The sequence below is a fragment of the Cricetulus griseus genome (genome assembly GCF_003668045.3).
Source record: "Cricetulus griseus strain 17A/GY chromosome 1 unlocalized genomic scaffold, alternate assembly CriGri-PICRH-1.0 chr1_0, whole genome shotgun sequence".
NCBI classification, from domain to species: domain Eukaryota; kingdom Metazoa; phylum Chordata; class Mammalia; order Rodentia; family Cricetidae; genus Cricetulus; species Cricetulus griseus.
The window spans coordinates 119,327,539-119,351,137 of record NW_023276806.1 but is presented as its reverse complement, the minus strand read 5'-3'; the positions used below and the strand labels follow the sequence as shown (position 1 = coordinate 119,351,137).

The 23,599-nt window shown below is 43.5% G+C and overlaps 1 protein-coding gene across 1 annotated transcript; it reads left to right on the top strand.

Moving 5' to 3' along the window:
* Nucleotides 1–338: 338 nt before the first annotated feature.
* On the top strand, nt 339–21,808 carry Lrrc31 (leucine rich repeat containing 31; the record flags this gene model as incomplete). Its single annotated transcript, XM_027391886.2, is given in 8 exon segments — nt 339–474; nt 5,091–5,234; nt 7,261–7,428; nt 7,608–7,775; nt 9,423–9,590; nt 14,199–14,366; nt 19,062–19,229; nt 21,465–21,808. Coding segments are annotated over 8 exon segments (1,464 nt in total), but the record flags the coding sequence as incomplete, so codon positions are not given.
* Nucleotides 21,809–23,599: the final 1,791 nt, after the last annotated feature.

Genomic DNA, 23,599 nt, shown 5'->3' with positions numbered 1-23,599 from the left:
TACATCACACTGGCCAGAGGGATGGATGTTCTTTAAACAGCACACCTCTGACATGCTAGCCCAAGCTGCTCAGTGTACCACTCAGTACTGAAGCTGAAGATCCCAGGGCTGGCCAGGAGAGTAAGTCCACTGAATGCCTCTGGCTCTCCGGAGCAGTGTCTGAACACCTGGTAGCAGAAACAGGAGCCAATGGGTTCCAGGTCAGTATCTCCCACCTTGGAAGGTTTCCTAAGGGAACTTAGGGCTGGTACCTGTCTCTGTCCACACTGGATCACGGTTACCTATATTTTTAACTGTTGTTGGGAGTAAATTCTTTGGTCTTTACACAGCTTTAACCTCTTGGTTTAGAAATGGAATGAGAATCCGATATGAAAGAAAGTGACTGGATCCTGAAGAAGCTGTGCAGAAAGGCTGCTGACATGTCTCTAGACTTGAACAGCTGTGGATTAACAGCAGCAGACGAGAAGGAAACAGGTCTGTATGATGTTAACTTTGTATAGAGAATGTAAGGCCTTTATATCAGGAAGAACAGTCAAAAGGTACACAGTGACCCACGTAGCACACTGAAGTCCCCTGAGTGGTCCTGGACACCCTCAGAAAGCAGCACAGCACCATGCACAGTGACCCACATGGCACACTGAAGTCCCTCTCGTGGTCCTGGACACCCACCGAAAGCAGCACCCAAACTGTTTATTCAGAAAGCAAACAAGCAAACTCACACTATGGGCTTGGACATGGCTAGTGAAGAGAGAATTTGCCAGCTTTCTCCAAGCCCTGATTTCCACCTTAACCCCACTTGTACCAGTAATTCCAGCTCTTGGGAGGTGGCAGCAAAGGATCAAAAGTTTAAGGTCATCTTTGGCTACTCGGGGAGTTTCAAGCCATCCTGGGATTCATTAACTCACTATTGTGAAACAAAACAAACCACCTTCCATTCTAATGAGAATCAAGCTTGGTGTGTTGGTTTTAAAGTACTGACAGTTGTTGGGGTTGTTTCTTGCTTTACAGAGAAAGGCATTGATTTCTTTGAACAAATAAAAGCTTTCTGTGTGGGCTTCCCTTAAAAGAAACGAGAAAGTAAATTGGTCCTCCCTAAAGCTTCTCAGATGTGAGTTGAGCTTAGATCGATTCACTTGTCTTCTTCCTGAGCAATTTTACCTACCTAGTGATTGCTTCTTGCTCTTTGAGATAAATATGTTCCCCAAAACTATAAACTCATCAGTCTAGCCCATGACACTGATCCCTACAGAAAAGTTAAAGGGGTATTGCCTTGTTTGGTATTGATGGACAAAGCCAAGACTTCAGCAACCATTGCTTACATCTTTTACAAACGAAAGTAACAATGTTTGCTGCCATAGCATACCTTCGGTTGTCAAGAGCTCCTCCTCCCATGGCATTCTTGTATTCTGCTTTTTAGATATCTTTAAATAAGCCTCTGATGAGACTGTATGTGTCTGCCAATAGATAGATGCCAAAACTACATTCAAATTAGGCATCCTCTGCTGTGAAATATTAGTTGAAGATGTGTTAAATTTGTTTATGCTGTATAATATTTAATGATGCAAGGGTGTATTGTATTCTTTTATGCTGCATTTATTTAGCTCTGTGAAGCTGTGTTACTTTGCCTGCTAAAACACCTGAATGATCTAACAAAGAGCTAAAAGGCCAATAGGTAGGCAGAAGAAAGGATAAGTGGGGCAGCCAGCATAGAGAATAAATAGGAGAAAAAGAGAAGAGGGAGGAGAGAGAAAGGGACGAGAAGAGGATGTCAGGGGTCAGTTACCCAGCCACACAGTCAGACACAGAATAAGAAGGAAAGAAAAGATATACAGAAATAGAGAATGGTTAAAAAAAAACAACCCAGAAGCAAAAGGTAGATGGGATAATTTAAGAAAAGCTGGCTAGAAATAAGCCAAGCTAAGGCTGGGCATTTATAAGCAATAATAAGTCTCCATGTGATTGTTTGGGAGGTATGTGGCAGGCCCCAAAAGAGCAAAGACTCAGAAAAATCAACTACAATCCTCAACTTAGTCTTAACCTACATGAGCTGCGGTAGGGAAACAGTCTGGCTAGAGTTTAGAAAGTGCAAGTCAATATGACTTGGTCTAGTGAGGTCTCAGCTACACCCGTACTTTATGGGTGTATTCCAGGGGTACCCTGCCAGAGCGGACAGGACAGACTCCTTCAAGCCAGCTCCTTTGGAAGTTACTTTTCTATTGCTGTGATAAAACACTAACCAAGAGCTTATAGGGAGATGAGTTTGTTTTGGACTATGGCTCCAAAAGGTTAGAGTCCTTAACTTTGGAGTGGAGGTAGTAGGCAGCAGAGAGACATGGAGGCTGGAGCAGCAGCCAGGGGCTCACATCTCCAGCTACAAACGGGAAACAGAGAGAGTATCCTGGAAACAGCACATGTTTTTTGAAACCTCAAAACCTGCCCCCAGGGACACACCTCCTTCATACAAGTCACACCTCCTGAGCCTCTCCAAACAGGAGTACTAACAGCTAGCCAAGGATTCAGATGCTGAGACTTGTGGATGCCTCAGTCAAACCACTACAGCCACTAATTATGCTTGTGAGTGCTCCACCTTCTTGACTTTATCACCTGCAAAATACCCTGTCTTTCTCTTTAAATTTTTTTTATTTTACTATTTTATTTGTGTGGGTGTTTTGCCTGCATGTATGTATGTGCAAAATGTGCCACTGATGCCACAAGAGGGCATTGGACCCCCTGAAATTTGAGTTACAAATGGTTGTGAGCCATTAGAGGGGTGCTGGGAATTGAGTTTGGGTCTTCTGGAAGAACAGCAGAGCTCTTAACTGCTGAACCATCTCTCTAATCCAAGATCCTGCCTCTTTATTTTAGTACAGTGGGGATTAGCTTTCATGCGTGCATAGGGGAGGGGATGAAATACAGGTATTTAGATGATAGCACTATTTTAATTACTTATAATTAATTTTAATTAAAATCTATGCCATTATAGGAAAGGGCTCTTTAAAAAATGTTTTTAAGTTACACTAATTGTTCAATTAATTTGTTGTGTGTGTGCATATGCATATGTGCATGTCATATCTCATGTAGATTGGTCAAAAGACACTTGAGAAAGTCATTTCCCTCTCTGTATAGCACAGGGCCTTGAGATCAAGCTCAGGTTCAGGTTGAGTAGGCAGTGTCTTTACCCACTGAGTCATCACACAACCCTGGGATAGGATTCTTATCGAGAACTATAAGCCAAAGTCTAAGGGATCAGAGCGGCTCCATCTCTTCTGGGAATGCAGGCAAACCTACCAGCCCAAACCTACAGAATTGGACTATTCTGTCTGTGTTTTAGCAAGTCCTTCAGGGGACTCTTATGGACACTACCCTAGACCCATGTCTCAGCCAGTCCTCAGGGGACTCTGATGGAAGCTGGTTTTACCACAGGCATGTGTTTGAGTGCAGCAGTTGCATTTTCTTCATGAAGTTGCCAACAGAAAGGAGACTTGACATCCTTTATGAATTCAAACAGAAACTGGAATGAAAGCAGTCAGCTGCTAACTCAGTGTTTGATGTCAGAAAAGCATGATTTTTCTTCTCCTGTATGTTTGCTGCTGTTTTTGCCTTATGTATTCAGTGGTTTTGTCCTTTACAAAGTTTGGTGGTGGTGAATAGGATGCAATGGCTGAGTGCTTTGAATGCTACTAGAAGAAAGAGGTTTTTGCTGGAGCCATAATTTCAGAACTGGGACTCCAGACTCTCTTGATCAGAAACCACAGAAGCCCAATGCACTGCTTCCTGCTGCTCTTTTAACGCTCAGGACAGACTGTAGCAGCAATCAGGCATGCCTTCCCTACTCCACCATCTCCACCCATCTTGCTGTTCCTCAAGATAAAGATGTCCTTTAAGAATTTTTCACAGAGGGTAACTTTGCTTTTAACAAGCTGTGGTAGAGACTCAGAGAAAGCTGAATCCACACTCCACATCACTGTCCATTTAAGTATAAGATAGGGCTGAGCATGGTGGTGGCGCATGCCTTTAATCCCAGGACTCTGGAGGCAGAGGCAAGTGTATCTCTGTGATACAGAGCAAATTCCAGGCCAATCAGGGCTGCATAGGGAAATCCTCTCTCAAAATAATACTCAATAAGTAGGAGGTAGTGATGACTGGGTGATCAAGATAATAAAGATAATGTGTTGTGGAATATTATTTTAAGGAGGCAAAGATGTGCTGCATTTGTTTCTGCTTCCTTTATTAACGATGTAAAGATTTGTTCCATTTGTTTGTGCTGCGTTTGTGTTGGTATTTCACCTTGCCTGCTTAAGGCACCATATTGGTCTAATAAAAAGCTGAATGGGCTTGTGGACAAAGAGAATAAGTAGGAGAAGAAATCTGGGGAAAAGGAGAGAAGAAGGAGGAAAGAACAAGGGAGAAAGAGAGTACATGCCTGAGGCCAGAAGCCAGATGCAAGAAGCAGTGAAAGTAAGATATCTAGAAGGAAAGAAAGGTAAAAAGTTCAAGGCAAAACACAGGTAAAGACAAACAGATTAAAATAAGAACTAAGATATGGTTGAGTATCCGTAACTAGTAAGAAGTCTCCGTGTCTCCATGATTTGGGAGCTGGTTGATGGCCTAAAAGAAAAAGCCTGTACAAAAATGTACAGACAGTCCTGGTCTCTGCTGACCTGACCCTGGACATTGGCCAGCTGCCAGCAGGAGGGTCTGGTAGAGTAAGAGGGTCACAGAACATTAACAAATGCACTAGTGGCTGCAGGCACAGAGTTGCCATTTCCACCTCAGGGTTCAACAATGACAGAAAGTTCTGTAGAATCTTGTGTGGACATTACTGTGTTTATAGAGTGCATTTTTTTTCTTTTTGGAAAAAATAGTAAATATCCCAAGAAATGAGAAATATAAACGGGACAATTTCCTCACTTGAAAGCAAGAGGCTTTGCTAAATGTCAACATGCCTGCCCACTGTGTTTTCATATAATCTGAAACTACACCCTGAGAACATGGGCGCTGAGCTCTGATTTATTACAAATCACAAATTACACGCACAGATCTGCATTTTCTTCTGTCCACTTTAGCTGCTTTGTTGCCTCTCCTCTCAGACTTGGAAGAACTGGACGTTTCCTGGAATGATTTTGTCAGCGGAACCCTCCACTTGTTCATTGAGCAGATGCAGCAGGTCCACAAGCTGAAAGTCCTGAGGTTGAGTAGCTGCGGACTTACCAGTGAGGATGTTCAAACACTGGGTAAGGTGACACCTCCCCTAAAATGTAGTGACTTCTCTTTGAATTCCAACTCGAAAAAACAAATAGAAGAACAGGGACTGGGGAGGCGGCTCATATCATAAAAAGCTTGTCTTGAAAACTCCAGAACCCAAGTTTGAACTTCAGAGCCTACATAAACTGAATGTGGCAGTGATACCTGGTAGTGGGGGCGCACACCTTTAATCCCAGCACTTAGGAGGCAGAGGCAATCGGATCTCAGTGAGTTCGAGGCCAGCCTGGTGTGCAAAGTGAGCTTCAATTACCCAGAGAAACCCTGTCTTGAAAAACAAAAACAAAACAAACAAACAAACAAAATACAAAACCCAGTGCCACAGAGGCAGAGACAGGCTGATCTTTGGAGCCTGCTAGCCAGCCAGCAAGCTCCAGCCCAATGACAGACCCCTTTTCACAAACAAAAAGCAAAGCAAAGCAAAACAAAAACAAATAAAAAAAGAACAGAAAGACAGAGGCACTTGAAGAACAACACCAAAGGTTGTTTCATGACTTTCCCGTGTGTGTGCACACCTGTGCACACACATGCATATATACACACAATCAAAAATTTAGAAATGTAAACAGAAAACATGGCTTCCCTTGAAGCATCTTTTCAACCTGACACCTCAGGGGCAAACCATCAGTGTTGTCTCTGCATGTGTGGATGGTCAAGAGCATGCTAGGACACAGTGTTACTCTGGAGACTTCTGTGCCTTGGACCCCAGATTGTGCTGAGCTCTGTGGATAAGGACAGGAACAAAACTGACCAGACACCTGCCTGCATGGCTTTGTTTGTTTGTTTGTTTGTTTTTTGTTTTTTGTTTTTTTTTTGTTTTTCGAAACAGAGTTTCTCTGGGCAGCTTTGGAGCCTGTCCTGGCACTCGCTCTGGAGACCAGGCTGGCCTCAAACTCACAGAGATCCTCCTGCCTCTGTCTCTCGAGTGCTGGGATTAAAGGCGTGCGCCACTAACGCCCGGCCCTGCATGGCTTTATGGGGCTATTTCAATGCTATTTCACTCAGGGTCTCACAGTCTCATCTACAAAAATGGCAGAATTGGAGTAGATAGGCAGTTAATGTTTTAAAATTCCAAAAATAATACTTACCTCCTTTATCTTTCTAACTCACCTTTAAAAATTGATAAAAATGAGGGTTTTTTTTTTTTTTTTTTTTTTTGCTACAACTGGAACCTCAAGTTAAATTAGACACTGAGGGTAAAAAAAAGATAAAATTTGTGAAAACGCATACTAATTACCCAAATGCTTTACTAAAATGCTCACTGGTTGATTTATTCTTCTCTATTTTGATTAATCATTTTGGTCATTCTCCTATCTTCAAAGATTTGTGTTAACAAAATGAATGCCAAATGTCTCCTCTTCTTATTCCTGGGGGGGGGGTGTGTGTCAAGGCCCTGACACCTCTTGTTGGTTGCTGTCTTACCACAGTTATTTTCCCTATGAAATGGTTTCAGGTAAGAAAGGGTTAATTTTCTCCCCACTCCCCTCTGAGCCCCCAGTAGTGGCAGTGGCTGTGGCTGCTTCTTGGCCACCCATCACTGCTTCTTCTCTAGGGCTCAGTTCCGTGGCACATTAGTCTTGGTGTTGAAGTGAGCTTTACCACTGTGGTGGTGAGTTTGCTTCCCTTCTACCTGTGTCCAGTCTGATGCCAGGGAGAACAGGTGGAGGGAGCAGATGGGCTGCCTTTGACAGGTACTACCCTCCGGAGAACAGGAGAACAGCCCGCAAAGATCTACTGTCTCTGGATCAGTTGTTTACAACTGTGGTTCGCTCAGGGACATGGCTTCCTGAGCTTTTGAAGGACTAGAATGCTGTGCCTGCAAATGAAGGCACTCACACTTGTTAGGGGCTGGTCCCTCTCTTGTCTTTTCTCCTCATCAGCTAACACAGTATCCACCCCATCTTCCATACTCCCTAAATACTGGCAGTCCTGGTTGTGGGTGACATCTCCGCCTTTCTGAGCCAGCACCCACTGAATTATGGGATATTTTGTACTTAGGAGATGCTCTCGAAATGATACCTGAACTTGAAGAACTGAGTTTATCCTGGAACAGCAAAGTGGGAGGAAAGTTGCCTCAGGTCCTCCGCACATTCCAGAAAGGGAGTAAAATTCAAACACTGGAACTTGTGGACTGCGCCCTCACATCCCAGGATGGGGAGTTTGTGGGTAAGTGGAATTTAGAAGAGTTCTTCCCAGAAAAATGTAGGAAAGAGGCCTATGATTGGCAGCTGGGGACTGTCCCCAGGTGCTCTCTGTCCCCAGGGCACGGGGAGCGGCAATAGACCTCTGGCTAACCCCCTGGCTTCCATGTGGACACTCTCCATGTTGGATTTATTCCCTTTCAGGTCACTTGCTACCTAAACTGCATAGCCTCGAAGTATTTGACCTTTCCATTAATAGAAACATTGGCAGCAGTCTAGACATCATAGCACAAGGATTAAAAAGTACCGTAGGCCTGAAGGTATTGAAGTTGCATTCCTGTGGATTATCCCCAAAGAGTGTCAGACTATTGGGTGAGTTAATGATGGTTAAATTTAATATTACGCATGTAAAATGTGTCATATATCAGGGTTAGTGAGGTAGCTCACTGTGTAAAAGCACCAGGCCTGCTGCCCGAGTTTGATTCCCAGGGCCCATGGTGGAAAGAGAGAACCAACTCCCTGATCTCCACACATATACCTTGGCACTCACACACACACACACACACACACACACACACACACACACACCTATACACAATAGAAATAAACGAAACACTTTTAAATGTATCATATAAATACATAGCATGTGCATTATTTAAAACCTATTAGAACATATAAACTTAAATATTCTTTGTTTATTTTTTGTTTATTTGCTTCAGTGCTGAGTATCAAACCATCCTAGCCTTATTTATTTTTGAGATTGTTCACAGTAACCATACATTTTCATTATTACAAAAAAGGAAACAGAAAAACACAAAACAAAATAGAAGGACCCTCTTAAGTCAAGCTTGGTAGTGTGTACTTGTCCCGACCCGCAGGACAGCAACCTAGAGCAAGAAGCCCAGGGAAGGGAATGGAGACAAGAGACTCAAGACAATGACCACAAGACAGGATTCTGATCAAGTGGAAAATTTTATTTTTTCCAGGCTAGCTCATATAGTCAGTAGTATGGGGTAAAGGAGAGGGGGAGAAGAGGCCAAGAGCCAGGTGTTAGTTCAAGCAGGATGTTAGAAAACCATAGAAGGAGGATACTGGCAGGTTAAAAAGTTCATGGGTGGTTGGGAGATGGAGGCTTACCTAGGTAAATGGTGGGATGAGGAAGGGTTGCTTAGGTAAGTGGGCCTATGTTTGGAACAAAGGATTGACGTCTGGGTCGGTCATGTTCCTTCTGGGTGCTCATGCTTCTAGAAGCCATTTATAATCAAAAGACAGTTCTATAACCCTGTGGCTTGCCAAGTTTGGCCTAAAGGTTCATGCCAAGCTGTATGGCTCCCAACAGTAGTATAGACCTGACATCCTAAAGGCTAAGAAGGAAGGCCACAAGGTCAAGTCCAATCCAAGCACCTTAATCAAACTGTCTCAAACCACAAGTAAAAAAGGGTAAAGCTGCAGGGTACACCACAGAACAGACAAGCTTTGAAGATGACTAGCTCTGAGAAGGCCAGGGAATCTCTGGTATGGGCCCCACACTGGGTAGGTTTATTATCACTGTTGAAGACATCAGGTTTATTATGCTCAGTGTTGGACGGTATTGATACGAATAAAAATAATAATAGTGGCTCCGGAGGTATCCATGGTGAACACTTGCACTCTGTGTAGAGTGGCCTCGTTATAGGGAGCAACATCATTTTCCCTTTCAGAGCCTGCACCATCTTTCTATCTGGCAGCCTGAGTAAATCTAAGGTCAGTGCTCAAGTGTAGTTGGTGGCATATCAAATGTTCTCAGAGACTTCAGGCAAGAACTAGTGGCAGCCAATTGGTATCTTAGAGAGAGAGCTTGTGAAGTCTGGGTCCACTGAGGCATAGTTGATAGGGACTCTGCAGTGACCTGCCTTTTGGCTTTAGAAGGACAGCACATTCACTTAACTCCTCTCCTGCTCTGTTCCCCTCCCTCCCCGCTCACCTTCCCACTGCCTCACAATATGAATCTCAGGACTGGGGTTGGGACGTGCCTTGTAGATGGTGCCTTTGCATCCTTGGATGTGCTGAGGACACTGGATCTCTCCTGCAACAAGGACCTGGGTGGAGGCTTTGAAGATGCACCTGCTCAGCTGGCCTTACTGAAGCATCTGGAAGTCCTGGATCTTCACCAGTGCTCGCTAACAGCAGATGACGTGGCGTCACTGAGTAAGTGGACCCTGTGGGTGTGCCTGGGAAGTTAGAGACCTGGGGCATATCGCCAATCAAGTCGTCAGAGTTTTGTGTGCACTGAACGCCCAGTAAATGTTAAGGAATCCAAGATTTGGTACTTGAAGGAGAGACTTTTGAATTTCTCTTGCATTTTAGAAACAAGTGTCTTAGTGTCACAACCTTGATTACTTACAGGTATGTAAAGAGAACATCAAAATGAGGCTTTTAAATGACAAAGTTAAGACAATTAGAGAAAAGGCAGTTCCTGAAAAGGAACCAGGGGTGATACATAATGGATAGACATTACAACTTCAGATAACGGCACTTATTTCCTACTGTCAACATTGTTCTGTAGTTATTACCTGTAATATATAAGTGCAATTTCCCATAGCAAGAAAACCAGAAATTACTCTTCCCCACCCATATGTGGCCATACTGAACTTCAAGATACTGAACATGACTTACCATTCAAATGTCTGCTACCCTAATTTGGGAAGCTGACATTTCAGGCCTCAACCATTGCAAAAGCCCAAATGTCTTCTTGTTCCTCTGTCTCTTTGTCTTTGTTCCCCAACCTCATCTCACTCCTCTCGGCCACACCATCCTCAGGCATACCAGGCACGAGGGAGTCCTTGAGTCTCTGTTCTTTTTCTGCTCAGATAGAGGGCAACTTCCAAGGTAAGAGTGGATCTGATCCTGAATCATCACCCCATGGCTAAAGTGTAGGTGCCACACATTCCTGGCTCCCACTAAGGGCATGCTTAATATGCAAACATATGGCAAATAAGAATAACACGGATTTTAAAACACACTTTGGGGAAGGAAAATAGTAAAAATGAAATTTTGAGTCTAAGAACCACCTTTTGGGTTTGCTGAGTTATTCCTCAGGCTCTCGTCCCTCGATCTGGAATAATGTAAAGAGTTCAAAGCTTTTGGGAAGACTTTAAAGTGGAAAAGTCCCTTTCACTACTCACAGAGCCTATGCAATGCCCTTATCCCTTTACTCACAGGCCGAGGGGATACTGCTGAGTTACCTGGCCACCAGATTTCTGTGGCACACCCCACAACTCTGAATGTCACATTTTACATTGTTGCTCTTGTGGGGCTATAATGGGCTACAGGAGCTTCATGTTAGCTGGGGGCATAGCACAGGAATAAGCCCTCCTTGTCTAGGACATGGGAGAATGCCCTGGGGAGCTGATGATCATGTAAGAGCAGTAGCCAATGGCATTGTTCTTCTGCGGCTGGACTTAAAAAGATGGAAGTGAGATGCTGCTATGCTCTGCATGGCATTGGACTTGACCTGACTTGGGGGATGAGGAATGAAGAAATGACAGACAGAAGCATAGAAAAGCTGACATCTGGTGGGCCATGTGCTTTGATGAAGACATACTGGCAGCCTGGAAACTTAGTGCACTTATTATATACCACTAAATGAGGAAGGGCTCTTCTTATATGCAGCTGAATACGGAGGGCAGTTCATTTGTTGGGGACCATAAAAATGGCTCCACTTCAGTTTGACTTAAGGTCAGAGAGTTCAAAACTATCTTTACTCTTTCAAGGCTAAAGTCATAATACCTAAAGGTCTACAGTGTGCCTACTGTAGGATGTTTTGTCTAAGGTGTGGATGCCTTATCTAGATTAATAAGAGATTAGGTCTAAGATGTGGTTACTCTTAACCTTCAAGGCCAGATAATGAGAGATTTAGTGTAAGGCGTGGTTACTAAATGTTTGGAGAATTAAGGAAGAAAGTCTGTTTGCTCCTTGTATCATGGTAAAGCAGTCTTTTACCATTTCTCCCTTTTGGGTTGGGGTGTATAAGAATGTTGAAGAATAAACTTGGGGCATCCAGTTTATATGCCCTTCTGACTCTATTCTGTGTCTCCATCTTCTCCTTGGTATCTTTACCTGCCATTTCCTCAGTCCACACTCCCCTCTCAGGTGTGAACCGGGCAAGTCAGCTTGATCCGCCTGAAGCCCCCCAAAGACAGGTTAGTGCAGAAATAAGGAGGGCGGTTTATACCGCCGAGTAAGGAGATGGGCTTATTATACACACCTGCATGAGGAGGGTGTTTATTATACACACCTGAGTGAGGAGGGAGTCAGCTAATCTTGATGGGGGGGGTCTCTGTAGTGAAGCAGTCTCAGACTGCAGTCATCAAGAAGGAGGAAGCTATGGCTCCTACCTTCTGCACAACATCCATACTTGGACCATTCCTGAGCCTGACCTAGGGAAGGCCTTGCCATGGGACTGAGGCATCGGGTCCTTGACATGATGTTCTTGTGTCAACTATACACAGGACTATCTGGGTTCCCCATAACATGCATCCCATTTTCTACATTTATTTCTACTCCAAAGAAACAGAGGTGCTGCTCATTTAGCTAGTAACTACTGATTAATCTTCCACTTGTGGCCAGGCGTTGGTAGTGCACGCCTTTAATCCCAGCACTCGGGAGGCAGAGGCAGGTGGATCTCTGAGTTCGAGACCAGCCTGGTCTACAGAGCGAGTACCAGGACAGCCTCCAAAGCCACAGAGAAACCCTGTCTCAAAAAACCAAGAAAAGAAAAAAGAAAAAAAAATCTTCCGCTTGTGAGGCTCTGTACCATGACCCACAGAATTCAGACAGAGCTTCAGTATTGTAGGGCAGGAACAAAACAAAACCTACTCACCGTTATGTGGTGAAATGGGAATTGCTGTGGAGGGTGCCAGGGAGTGTCTACCCCAACTGGGACCACGAGTCCCACTTTCTCTTCTTTCTTTTCCTAGACCCCTCTCTCATACACACTTTTGTGTCTTGATATTCTGGATACTGACCCCCACTCTGGGGATGAAGTAGTTGCCCCCACACAGTACTCATCTTCAGTGTGGGAAGGAAACAAATATGGAAGCAAGAAAACAGTGTGCAATCATGGGTGCTGTGAGAAACATGAGGGACAGTTATTAGTTACTTCTCTGTTGCTGTGAGGAAACACCATGACCAAGACAACGTAGAGAAGGAAGAGTTTACTTGGGCTTGTGATTTCATGAGTTTAAGAGCCCGTGACAGTGGAGCAGAGGCATGGCGACAAGTGGTGGGAGTGGCAGGAAGAACAGAAAGCTGCAAGTGCATATCTTGAACCTCAAACACAAAGCAGAGAGTCTTTAAATCCTCAAAGCCTGCTCCATTGGTAAACTTCCTATAAGGCCAAACCTCCTAAACCTCCCCAAACTGGGGATCAAGTGTTCAAACATCTAAGCCTATGAGGGACATTCTCATTCAAACCACTACAAATATGATAGTGACTGAGAATACTTTGCCTTGCGTGGTCCTGGGAGACTCCACAAGATAAGCTAGTTCCACAGGTCTCCTAGGATAATGTTTCCTATGTTGGTAATTGCTCCAGAGAGGCCTATAAGCAGGCAAGTAGTAGAAAGATAGACTCTGGCTACCTGCAGCACCAGCACTTACTTACTGGGTCAAGGTTACCTTATATGTCTGGTGAGAAATGAATCTTTGGCCAGGCATAAGTTGGAGGGATCACAGCAAGACTGAGACTGTGACAAGATTATTCTAAGCAAATAGACTTTTTATACCTGTATCAGAAATATAGTATAATGGCAATTGCTAGGATCAACACAATGGTAGTTGCCAGGTTACAATGACATTTGCAAGCTATGCAGGGTACACAAGATTGATGTTTATAAGACCAACTGTCATGCCAAATTCCATATGCTTCATTGACTTCTAGGGAGCATATAGAGTCAGAGGGTGGTCTGAAGGCTTCACTGCCTGAGGGAGTGTGTCAGTCTCTCAGGACCTGAAAGGCACACAGTGCCCCAGGAACCATGGACTTTAATATGGACAACCTACTATGCATGCCTCTTAGGCAGCTAGGCCAAGCAAACTCCACAATTCCCTGCAGCTCCTTTTGACTCAGCAGGCTCCTTAGGAGCCCTCTCCATTGCTGTCACCAACAGGCACCTGCTGGAACTGCTCATCTTTCCTGGCTCTTAACGGTCTGAGAAGAAAATGATCATGTCAGACATGAACATGTGCCAGTACTAAAGGAAACTATTAGGAACAAGCCATTTCAGAGAAGCTGGCTAGTGCAAAACTCATACAGGGTTCACTATTGTTTATTGCCTTTGTGGTCCTGGGTTTGACCCTAGGACCTAGTCACTCTAGCAAATACTCTACCACTGGGCTCTACACCCAATCCTCTTTTGTGTCTTTTATTGTGAGACAAGGTCTCACTAAGTTGACCAGGTAGGTTTTGAATTATCAACCCCCTTTCTTCAGCATCCCAAGTGCCTGGGATTAGAGACTTGAGCCACCATGCCCAGCTAATTACACAGTTCCAGGATTAGAACTCAGTTCCGTCTCCTAACCTTTGCTTTTACCTTCTAGTTCACGGAGAGGCTCAGGAGTAAAGAAGCCCAAGGAACACCCTGGAGAGAGGCTGTTTTGGTGGTGGTACAGTCTGTGCAGGGGCAGGAGGTTGGTCCCAGGAAAGGAGGTGTTTGGTAGAAGCCACGTTAGGAAGATGGTGAGATGGTGGGAACAGACGTTCTTACGATGCTGTGAAATGGTGCCTCATATGTATCATGGTTGATATTTCCACAGCTCAGATAATCCCTTTACTTTCAAACCTTCAAGAACTGGATTTGTCATCCAACAGAAAGGTGGGAGTCTCTTCTGAAACCCTGCTCAGCAGGCTCCGATTTGTACCAGCACTGAAGTCCTTATTTATCAACAGATGTGCTTTGGAAAGTGAAACTTTCACAGCCCTTGGTAAGACAGCATCCTAGCTCCCAGCATGCACTGGGCAATGACCTAAGGGAGAACAACCCCCCCAACACACACACACATACTCACACCATGATTGTGAAAAGGACTAGTTACTAAGGACTAATTGGGTGTTTACCTGTTTTTGTTTTTCCAGTAAATATATTCTCTTAAAGGTGATCTTAAAGTTGTATGAATGACATTGGCACTTATTTTGCTTGTATTATTTTTTGTGATAGGATCTCATATAGTCTAGGCTGGCCTTGAACTAGCTGTTCGGCTGACAGTGACTTTGAACATTTGGTCCTCCTGCCTCTTCCTCCTGGAGCTGGGGGTCCAGACATGCATTATCATACTCAGTTTGTGTGGCACTGAGGGTAGAATCCAGGACTTTGTGCATGTTAGGCAAGCACTCTACCAACCAAGCTACATCTGACGTTCCCTGTAGCATTTTGCTTTAAATTTTTATGAAGTCAACTCTAGACATCTATCTGGTAACTTGCAATTTTCTGAAAGGGAACATGAATTGAGGATGCTGTGAGTTTGATGGGAAGGTGAGAGACTATTAGTGTCTGAGTCTAGCTGATGCCCCCAGCGTCCGTTCCCCACAGCATCTCATCTCTGCTCTCTTAGGAATCCCGTAGGTCATGCATCTATCCTAGCCTATACCATGGGTCTACCAGATCTAGATTTTCTTCCCATTGTGGCTGGAAAGTGCAGGGAGGTGTGTAGAGGTGACGGAACATTGCAGAATATCCCAAACATACCATAACTCAGGTAAACCAGCACTTTGTGCACACAGTATGGGGACAGGCACTGTTTCCAGTTTCATTGATTCCTAAGAAGACTCAAGTCTCAGAATATGGTTGTACTCATAGCAAAGATTTATTATAGGGAAAAGACACAAAATAAAATTGGGAAAGGAAAATGTTTGTGAGACAAAGCCCCAAGGAACCAGGTGCAGTCTCCCAAGAGTTCTTTCTCAGTGGAGCTGAACAGGGTACATTTAACTACTCCAGCAATGAGCTGAGCCATGTGTGTGACTTATTCTATTGGGGCTCATCTGAACCTCTTAGCAAGGGTTTCACTGAGGTTCAGTCATACAAATATCCTCTCCCTAGAACATTAGGGAATTCAAGACTCACAGAAGGAAACTGGTAGATGTCATAATTCATATTTTTAATACAAATAGATTAGGCACTGGAGTGATGTCCTGAGGAGGCTGGGTTGTGAGAGCTTTTGCCTCATCAATACATTAACCATGCCAGACTCAGAGTTGAGCGGGCTGGGATCAGTGGGAGGTGTGGTCCAGTCAGGGAAAGGTATCCTGGAGAATGTCCTTGATAGTCGTATCGTATCCTCCGTTCTTTGGGCTTTCTCCTTCTGCTTTTTGGAGCTCTGCTCCACTGCTCACTCTCAACAAAACGTTCTGTGTCACCAAAGCCTGAAGTTATAGAGTCAAATCTTTGCTCCTTTGTTTCCCTTGGGTTGTTTTGTCTTATATTTGACACAAGGTCACACTATCTAACTCAAGCAGGGCTCAGACTCTCCATTCTCCACCTATTTCTCCTGCATGATGGCTTTATAGGCAGGCACTACCATGCCTGGCCTTCAGGGGCATTTTGTCACAGCAACAGCAATCTGACTAACTAGACTAATCTTGGATCCTGAAGACTGTTACCAGCCTCAAAAATTGTGGAATTATTCATGTCTTTAAGGTATTATCTGATTCAGGATTTAAAGGAGCAATCCAAAACCAAACCAAACCCACTACACTCCCTAGAAACATAAAGTGTATTCTCTGTCATCAACCACTAAAGAAGTTACAGGTTCTCCAAATAAAAATTTAAAACAGCAAAGCCAAAAAGAAACCTAATATGCTCTTTTTGTAATTGCACACATGACTAGAACTGCTGGATTTGGTGTGAATTAGTTACTTTACTTGAAGTTGTGACAGAATGCCTGGCAAAAACAATTTAAGGAAAAGAAAGATAGTTTTTGCACACAGTTTGAGAAACAGTGCCAGGAGCATGGTCACATGACAGCTTCATTAAGGAACAGAGAGAGTTGGATGCTGGTACTTGGTTTGCTTCTCCTTTTCATTTAGTCCAGGGCTCCAACCATGGCCTAATGCCGCCCACCTCAGGGAGTGCCTTACTTCTTCAGTTAATGGTGTCTGGAAACACCCCCACAGGCACACCCAGAGGTTCATTTCCACGACGATTCTTGGATAATGGTGGAAACAGTTCTGCTTTTACTCCTCTTATATATACTATTACAGTTTAAAATTCCATTAAAATTGTGCCATGAATTGGACAGGGCTATAATTAAATGAATCAAATGTACTCTGTTAACAGAAATAAGTGGTTATTTTCTAGTACATATTCATCAGAACCACTTACTCCAGATTCTAAGAAGTCTGTGTTTAGAGAGCTCTTGTCTTCCTTTCAGCCCACACATACCTGCTCTTTTCTGTGTACTTCTGCCAGCCCTGTCCCAGGCTATAAACCTTTCAGACTTGATGACTTTAGCATGGGGCCCTAGAATGTCTGTAGAATGTCTATAGATGTGTTTGGCAGGGTCTCTGCGTGCCTTAAAGTTGATTACAATTACCCTGTGGCAGGGGTGTTTGGTTCACCTGACAACAACACACCTGTAGTCCCATCTGGCCTTGGCTCTTGTGGCCTGTGTGACTGCAGGTCCCCAAGACGTCAGTGTTTTCACTTGCTCGTCTGTAAAATAGAGAAATGTGACAATGGCATGTATATCACCAGCCTGTAAGAATCAAGTGGCTTTAATACATAGACAATCCTGGGGAAGCTGCCTCCTCCTAATGCTCAACAAATGTTAGTTGTTTATATTATTGTAGAGTCTGTAAATGTCATTTAAAAGCAAGTTGGGTTTTGTCGGTTTTAAAACGGCCAGGACAGTTCCTGTAGCAGCTCAGGGGGAGCCCACATTCCTGGGTGTGACCTCAAAGAGTCAGGTGAGCAGGCCCTAGCACCTCTCTACCTCTTTGATCCAGCCTCAGGCAGATTCTTTGTGGTCCTTCAGTGTCTCTGAGTTCTCAACTCTCCTTATTCTGATCTCTGGAACATTCAGCTTCCAATCTTTGCTCTTTCCTGGTAGTTCTCACACAATTTTCAGGTCCAGGTGTGACTATTGCTTTTTAACACAGTCACCATCTAAATTAGGAGCCTCTTGTAGCCTTTGTCAGAATTTATAATTAAAGCAAAGTGTGTGGTGCCTGCCTGTAGTACCAGCATCCAGGAGGCTGAGGCAGGAGGATGGCAGGCCAGAGGCCAGTATAGCAAGTACCTGTCTCAAGACCAAACCCAACTCATGTAGTTCTCTGTATGGTTGTGTAAGGTCCCTCCTTGAAGCATGTTTTCACCATTCTCTACATTATTAGTGATTAGTAATAGGTTATTAACAGACTTCTCAAAGGAGTCTGTAATTCATCAAATGATTAGGTAAACACATAAAACAGACATCCTACTGCTTAATGTTCATTTGGAAAAATTACAGAATACAGTAATTTGGAGAACAAAATGATGTTTCATAAATATATCTCCTAATTGAGAAAATTCTATATTGCTTTAGAATAAAAACTGCTGAAGAAGTGGCAGGTCTCTAGAGACAGCTCCTTCAAATTCCAGCTCTATAGTCAGTAAAGAATACGAAAACTATTACAGAAAAGCACATTGTTGACATAAATTGACCACTCAATTTGATAAACATTCTACATCACTTTTATAAGAAAAATGGAAAATTTGACTTCTCTTTATTATAAACCCGTGTGCCATGAGTGGGCAGGATTTCCTCTTAAACACTATAGAGAAAACAGCACAATTAAAAAATGCTTACTATGGTTGTTAATAAATTGTTATGATTAATTTTAACTTGGGAGCCATCTGAGAATTAATTAGCATTTAAAAACTCCATCCGAAATGTGTTAGTTCCTTTCCTGTGTCTTTGTTGCTTTTCTATTTCTGTGAAGAGACACCATGACCAAGACAATGTATATGAGGAAACATTTAATTTGGGGCTGGCTTATGATGCAGAGGATGAGTCCATGCCATCATGGTGAGGAGTGTGTCAGCAGCAGGAGGCAGGCATGGTGCTGGGACAGTATCTGAGTGCTCACATCTGATCCAGAGCAGGAGACAGAGGGAAACTGGGCTTGGTGTGGGCTTTTGAAACCTCAAAGCCCATGCAGTGACACACCTTCTCCCAAAGGCCATGCCTCCTACTCCTTCCCAAACAGTTCCACCAACTGGGAAACAAACATTTGATTATATGAGCTTATGGGAGCCATTCTCATTCAAAGTACCACCCCTTGCCTGGGTAATTGATGAAGTAAATATAAACACAGCTCAGTGTTCTTGGGTCTTAGAAAAGCTTGGGCCATCTCTGAGTTTCAACAAGACCATATATTGGCATAGCTACCAATCCAGGTGAACTCTGAAAATTCTGACCAGCTTTCCAGGCACCTGAGCCCTTTCTACTTCTTAAGTACAAAAGAAATACAAGAAATCCTAGCTAATGGTGAATCCCATTTAATCAAGTCTAGCTTTCTAATGTAGACAATAGTGTCCCAAGTACAACCTTTTCAGCTCTGGGTATGTTAATACACTGTCCTGGCTCTTATGGTCTCTCATGGGATCCAAGTTACTGATGCTCTTCTCATTACAATTTTAGCTGAAGCCACTGTTTACCTCCCTTCTCTGGAAATGCTCAACCTTTCCTGGAATAAGTGTGTTGGTGGTAACCTGGAGCTGCTTCTTCAAACACTGAAGCTGTCACGGTCACTCCGAGTGCTGAGGCTGAGCAGCTGCGCCCTGGTGACAGAGGATGTGGTTCTTCTGGGTTTGTATTAATCCTCCCAAGGGTAGACTTGGCACAAAGATGGTGGACCTGGGGCTGGGGGACCAGGCTGTGGCAGCTTCCTTTTTCCCAGTGTCAGTTTAAGAGAGATCTGGTTAAACCAAATGGTGTAATTCTGAAGCAATGACAGGAGAGTGTTCTGAAGAGAAGATGGTCATGAGAAGGGAGGAGGCATTCCTGTCAGGTAACTTCTGCTTCGACCACTCACAAAGAGTCCATCATGTATCACTTACTTGCACTAACTATGCCCCAGCTACGTGGTATTTGCACTATCCATTTTTCCCATAGGTTGACACCAAAACGCTTTTGAGGTCTATTTAAATTAAAAGGGGTGAGGGTCTGAGGATGTCTCTCAGTAGTAGAGTGCTTGCCTAGCATGCATTGGGCCCTGGATTCAATCTCTAGCATCTCAAAATAAGTTAATAATATACAAAATTAATACAGTGAACTAGAGAGATGTCTCAGCAACTAAAAATGCATAAATTCTCTTGCAGAGGACCCGTGTTTGGTTCCCAGCACCCACACTGGGGTACTTACAGCTTCCATAGTCACCTGCAGTTAGTTAGTTGTGCATACCTCTACATAGACACATACACTCATATATAAATAAAATATACATTTTAAAGTTAAGTACATAAAAGATTACATAAAATAAAGAAAAAACATGCCAGGTGATGGTGGCATACACCTTTAATTCTAGCACTTGGGAGACAGAGGCAGGTAGATCTCCAGGTTCAAGCATAGCCTGGTCTACATAGTAAGTTCCAGGACAGCCAGGGCTACACAGAGAGACTCTGTCTTGAAAAAATTAAAGAAAGAAACAAGAAAGGAAGGAAGGAAGGAAGAGAGAGAGAAAGAGAGAGAGAGAGAGAGAGAGAGAGAGAGAGAGAGAGAGAAAGAAAAAGAAAGAATGGAGGTAGGGAAGGATACAGCTTGTCATCATAGTTGAAGTATGATTATCACTTACTATAGATATTACCTTGCTAAAGGCTCTGAGTAGAAGTTCATTCTTTCAGTGTCATGACATGAGACAGCTTAAAGGGATACTGTAGCACAAATCTGACACTTCCCCTAGGGCAGTTTAGAAGTATGGAAAGAGAACCAAATAAGGACTAATTTAAGCACTCAGAGTCCAGGCTCTGAGTCCATATAGCTGAGCTCACTATCCTCAAATTATAGTACTGGTGTCTACGTCCATCTGGGAGCAATGGAAAGTGTAGTGGCTCCCACCTGGCTTTAGTGACCCCTATCATGACTCTGCTAGCAGCTCCCTGATTTCTGGAGCCACAAATATCCATTGAGATGAGCTGACCAAGGGGTGGGTGATAGGTCAAAGTCACTAGAAAATAGAGTGAGGTCCTTCCACAAGATCATCTTCAGGATGAACTGAAAGAGCATGGGGTGGAGGACAGAATCACAGAGGCCATCAACAGAGGTGTCAAGGGGACATTTCACATATCATTTATCTGTGGGTTAGATGAAAACTCCCCAAATCCTTTGTTCTGAGGTTCTGTATCACTTTTCTCTCCTCCCTAACCCTTTTCTGGGTCCAGCTGAAGAGAGATACAGGTGCCATTTGCCTTGGGTAACTTGCCTACTTCTTCCTGCAGAAGCCATCATCTTCTCTTAGGCCACAATATGATAAAGCAGAAACTCTTCTGTGCACTAGACGTCTCCAAAGTGAACAAGAAATTTTCCAGTGCATCTTGTACATTGGATTTAGTGTTAGGAATGGTGATACAGCTCAGTAGTGGAGTACTTACCTGGCATGCTTGAGACCCTAGGCTCAATGCCCAGTACCTCCAAAATGAATGTACTCAGTCAAATAAGTGTTGAATGAATAGTGATAGGATTAATAAGCAATGAAAAATTAACCATCATTTAACAGCAAGGTGGCTGTGTGCCAATGGTCCTTAGAGCCAGTGCTCTGACTGTTAGAGAAAGTAGAGCTGGGACCCAAGTGGGGCAAAGCACTTAAACTAATACACAAGTGAAATTCTTCCAGTCAGGGTTTAGGAAAGAGGGGGCGGGGGATGTTTATTTTCAAGCTGTACATGGGATGCACGGAGATAAAATTTCTTACTAAAATACTTTCTGGTGCCCCAAATGAAACCACTAGCTAGCAGCAAGTCATTATCAATTGCTACTAATCTCAGAAGAGGGAACAGCCAAAGCTGTTCCTTATATCCTTATATTCGGAGTGATTTTCTTTTCCAGCCTCAGTCATATGGACAGGCCATTTAGCCGAGCTGCAGAAGCTTGACCTGAGCTACAACGACAGCATCTGTGACACGGGATGGGCCATCTTCTGCCAAAACCTCTGCTTCCTTAAAAAGCTAACTGAACTAGACATCAGCCTTCCGCCATCGAGTTCCCGGGGTTGTGGGCGATGGTTTAGGCACTTACTATGTGCTGTGACCAAACTTCCTGTGGTCACTGAGATAGGAATGAGAAGATGGGTCATCCCAGCCTCAAAGGAGGAAGAACTAGAATGCCTTACCCACAAGCACAGAAGGGGCATTCAATTTGACCACGGTGGGTTTCAGCGGGCTGCTTCCTAATAATGAACAGTTCTCTAATGGAGGAAAAGAATGTGAATGAATCCCAACATCAGCTGAGCTCAGATGTGTTGTTTAGTAGCATTTATGTTAAAAGATTTTTTGTAATTATCATATATATATATAACAGTGGTTCTCAACCTGTGGGTTGTGAGCCCTTTGGGATCAAACAACCCTTTCACAGGGGCCAGCATTTCACATATTTACATTATGACTCATAACAGTAGCAACATTACAGTTATAAAGTGGCAACAAAATAATTTTATGGTTAGGTCTCACGACAACATGAAGACCTGTATTAAAGAGCCACAGCATCAGGAAGGTTAAGAACCATATATGGGACTACAGAGATGGTTCAGTCTAGAAAGTGCTTGCTATGCAAGCATGAGGACCTGAGTTTGATCTAAGCAGCACACATTACCAAAAAGCAAGGAGTGATTGCCGAGAGCTGCTAGTTGCAAAAGACTATACTAATACACAACAGTGACAACTAGTATTTAACTAACAAGTCGACCTACCAGAAGTATAACACCCAGTTGGAAAAGCCCCACTTGGCAAACTGTGGGGTTACTGACTGTAAAGGACTAGTTGTTTCTGTCCATAACTTTCTCAAGTGCCACTACTATATCTCACTAATAAGAACAGCTGTGAGGTTCTTTCCCCAGCCCTTTGGCACGTATTTTACTGCGGATTGTCAGGAAGATAATTTCTGCTTAACTGTATAATTTTAGTGAATAGAAATAGTACTAGGATATTTTACATCATTCAGACTAACATAGGAAAGTAATAGTGTTCTCAGTCATGAAGACAGCCTTTTACACAAACATCTAATTTTAGACCAGAACAAATTCAAAGCAGGCTGGCTGCCCCTGGTGATGAATATCATAGTGCCCCTAGAGACAAATACATGAGGTCATTTTCCCAGGTGTCTGGCTGATTCAAGGTCAGAGCTTGAAGCAACCTTAGTATTCATAACTCCTTGCCTCAATGGATGCCTTCATGTACTCCCTAACACTCAAGGTCCAGTTAATTGAGTGTTATTGTTAAGTCTTGAATTCCAATGTCATTTTCTGTCTGGGAACAACAAACCATTTAAACTATGCGCACGGCCAAGTGTTAATCACTGGCCAGTCAATGTGACATCCCTAGCCTAAGAGAAACTACATGACTTATGTTATGAGAATGGGTGGGGCCCTGAAAATGGTTGGCTGTGAAAGGAGCAGCACAGTATAGAGGAGAGAGCTGTGTTGAGCTATGTAGGGAACTGCTGGAAAAGAGCTGTGCAGGGGTGTGAATGAGGGTGTGTGTGCTGAAGGGGAAATGTAAGAAGAAATGTGAAGGCATGTAACTATGTGGAGAATGCATGAAGAACATAGAGCTACGTAAGAGCTACACAGAGATTGAGAACGTGTGTGTGCCGGGTGAGGGATATAGTTGAGAATGATGTACAAGTATGTGAGTATGAGTGAGAGTGTGAATGTGTGAGAAAGAGCTGTGTGAAAGAGTCGCTGCTACATAGAGGAACTGTGCGAAGTGCTGTATGGTGAGAGAGCTATGTGAATGAGGTGTATAGCTGTGGCTGTGTGGGGATTTGTAACTGTGTGGAGACAAGGAAGATGAGGTTGTATAGGAAGGAGATGTAGAAGAGAAATGTCTGTAAAAGAAAGATGTGTAAATAGATGTAACTGTGTGTAGAGATGGATGGCCGTGTAGGAGAGAGGTATGTATTAAAGAGAGATATGTAGCTGTATGCAAAGAATGTAACTGTGTGGAGGCAGATTTTTCAGGGGGGAT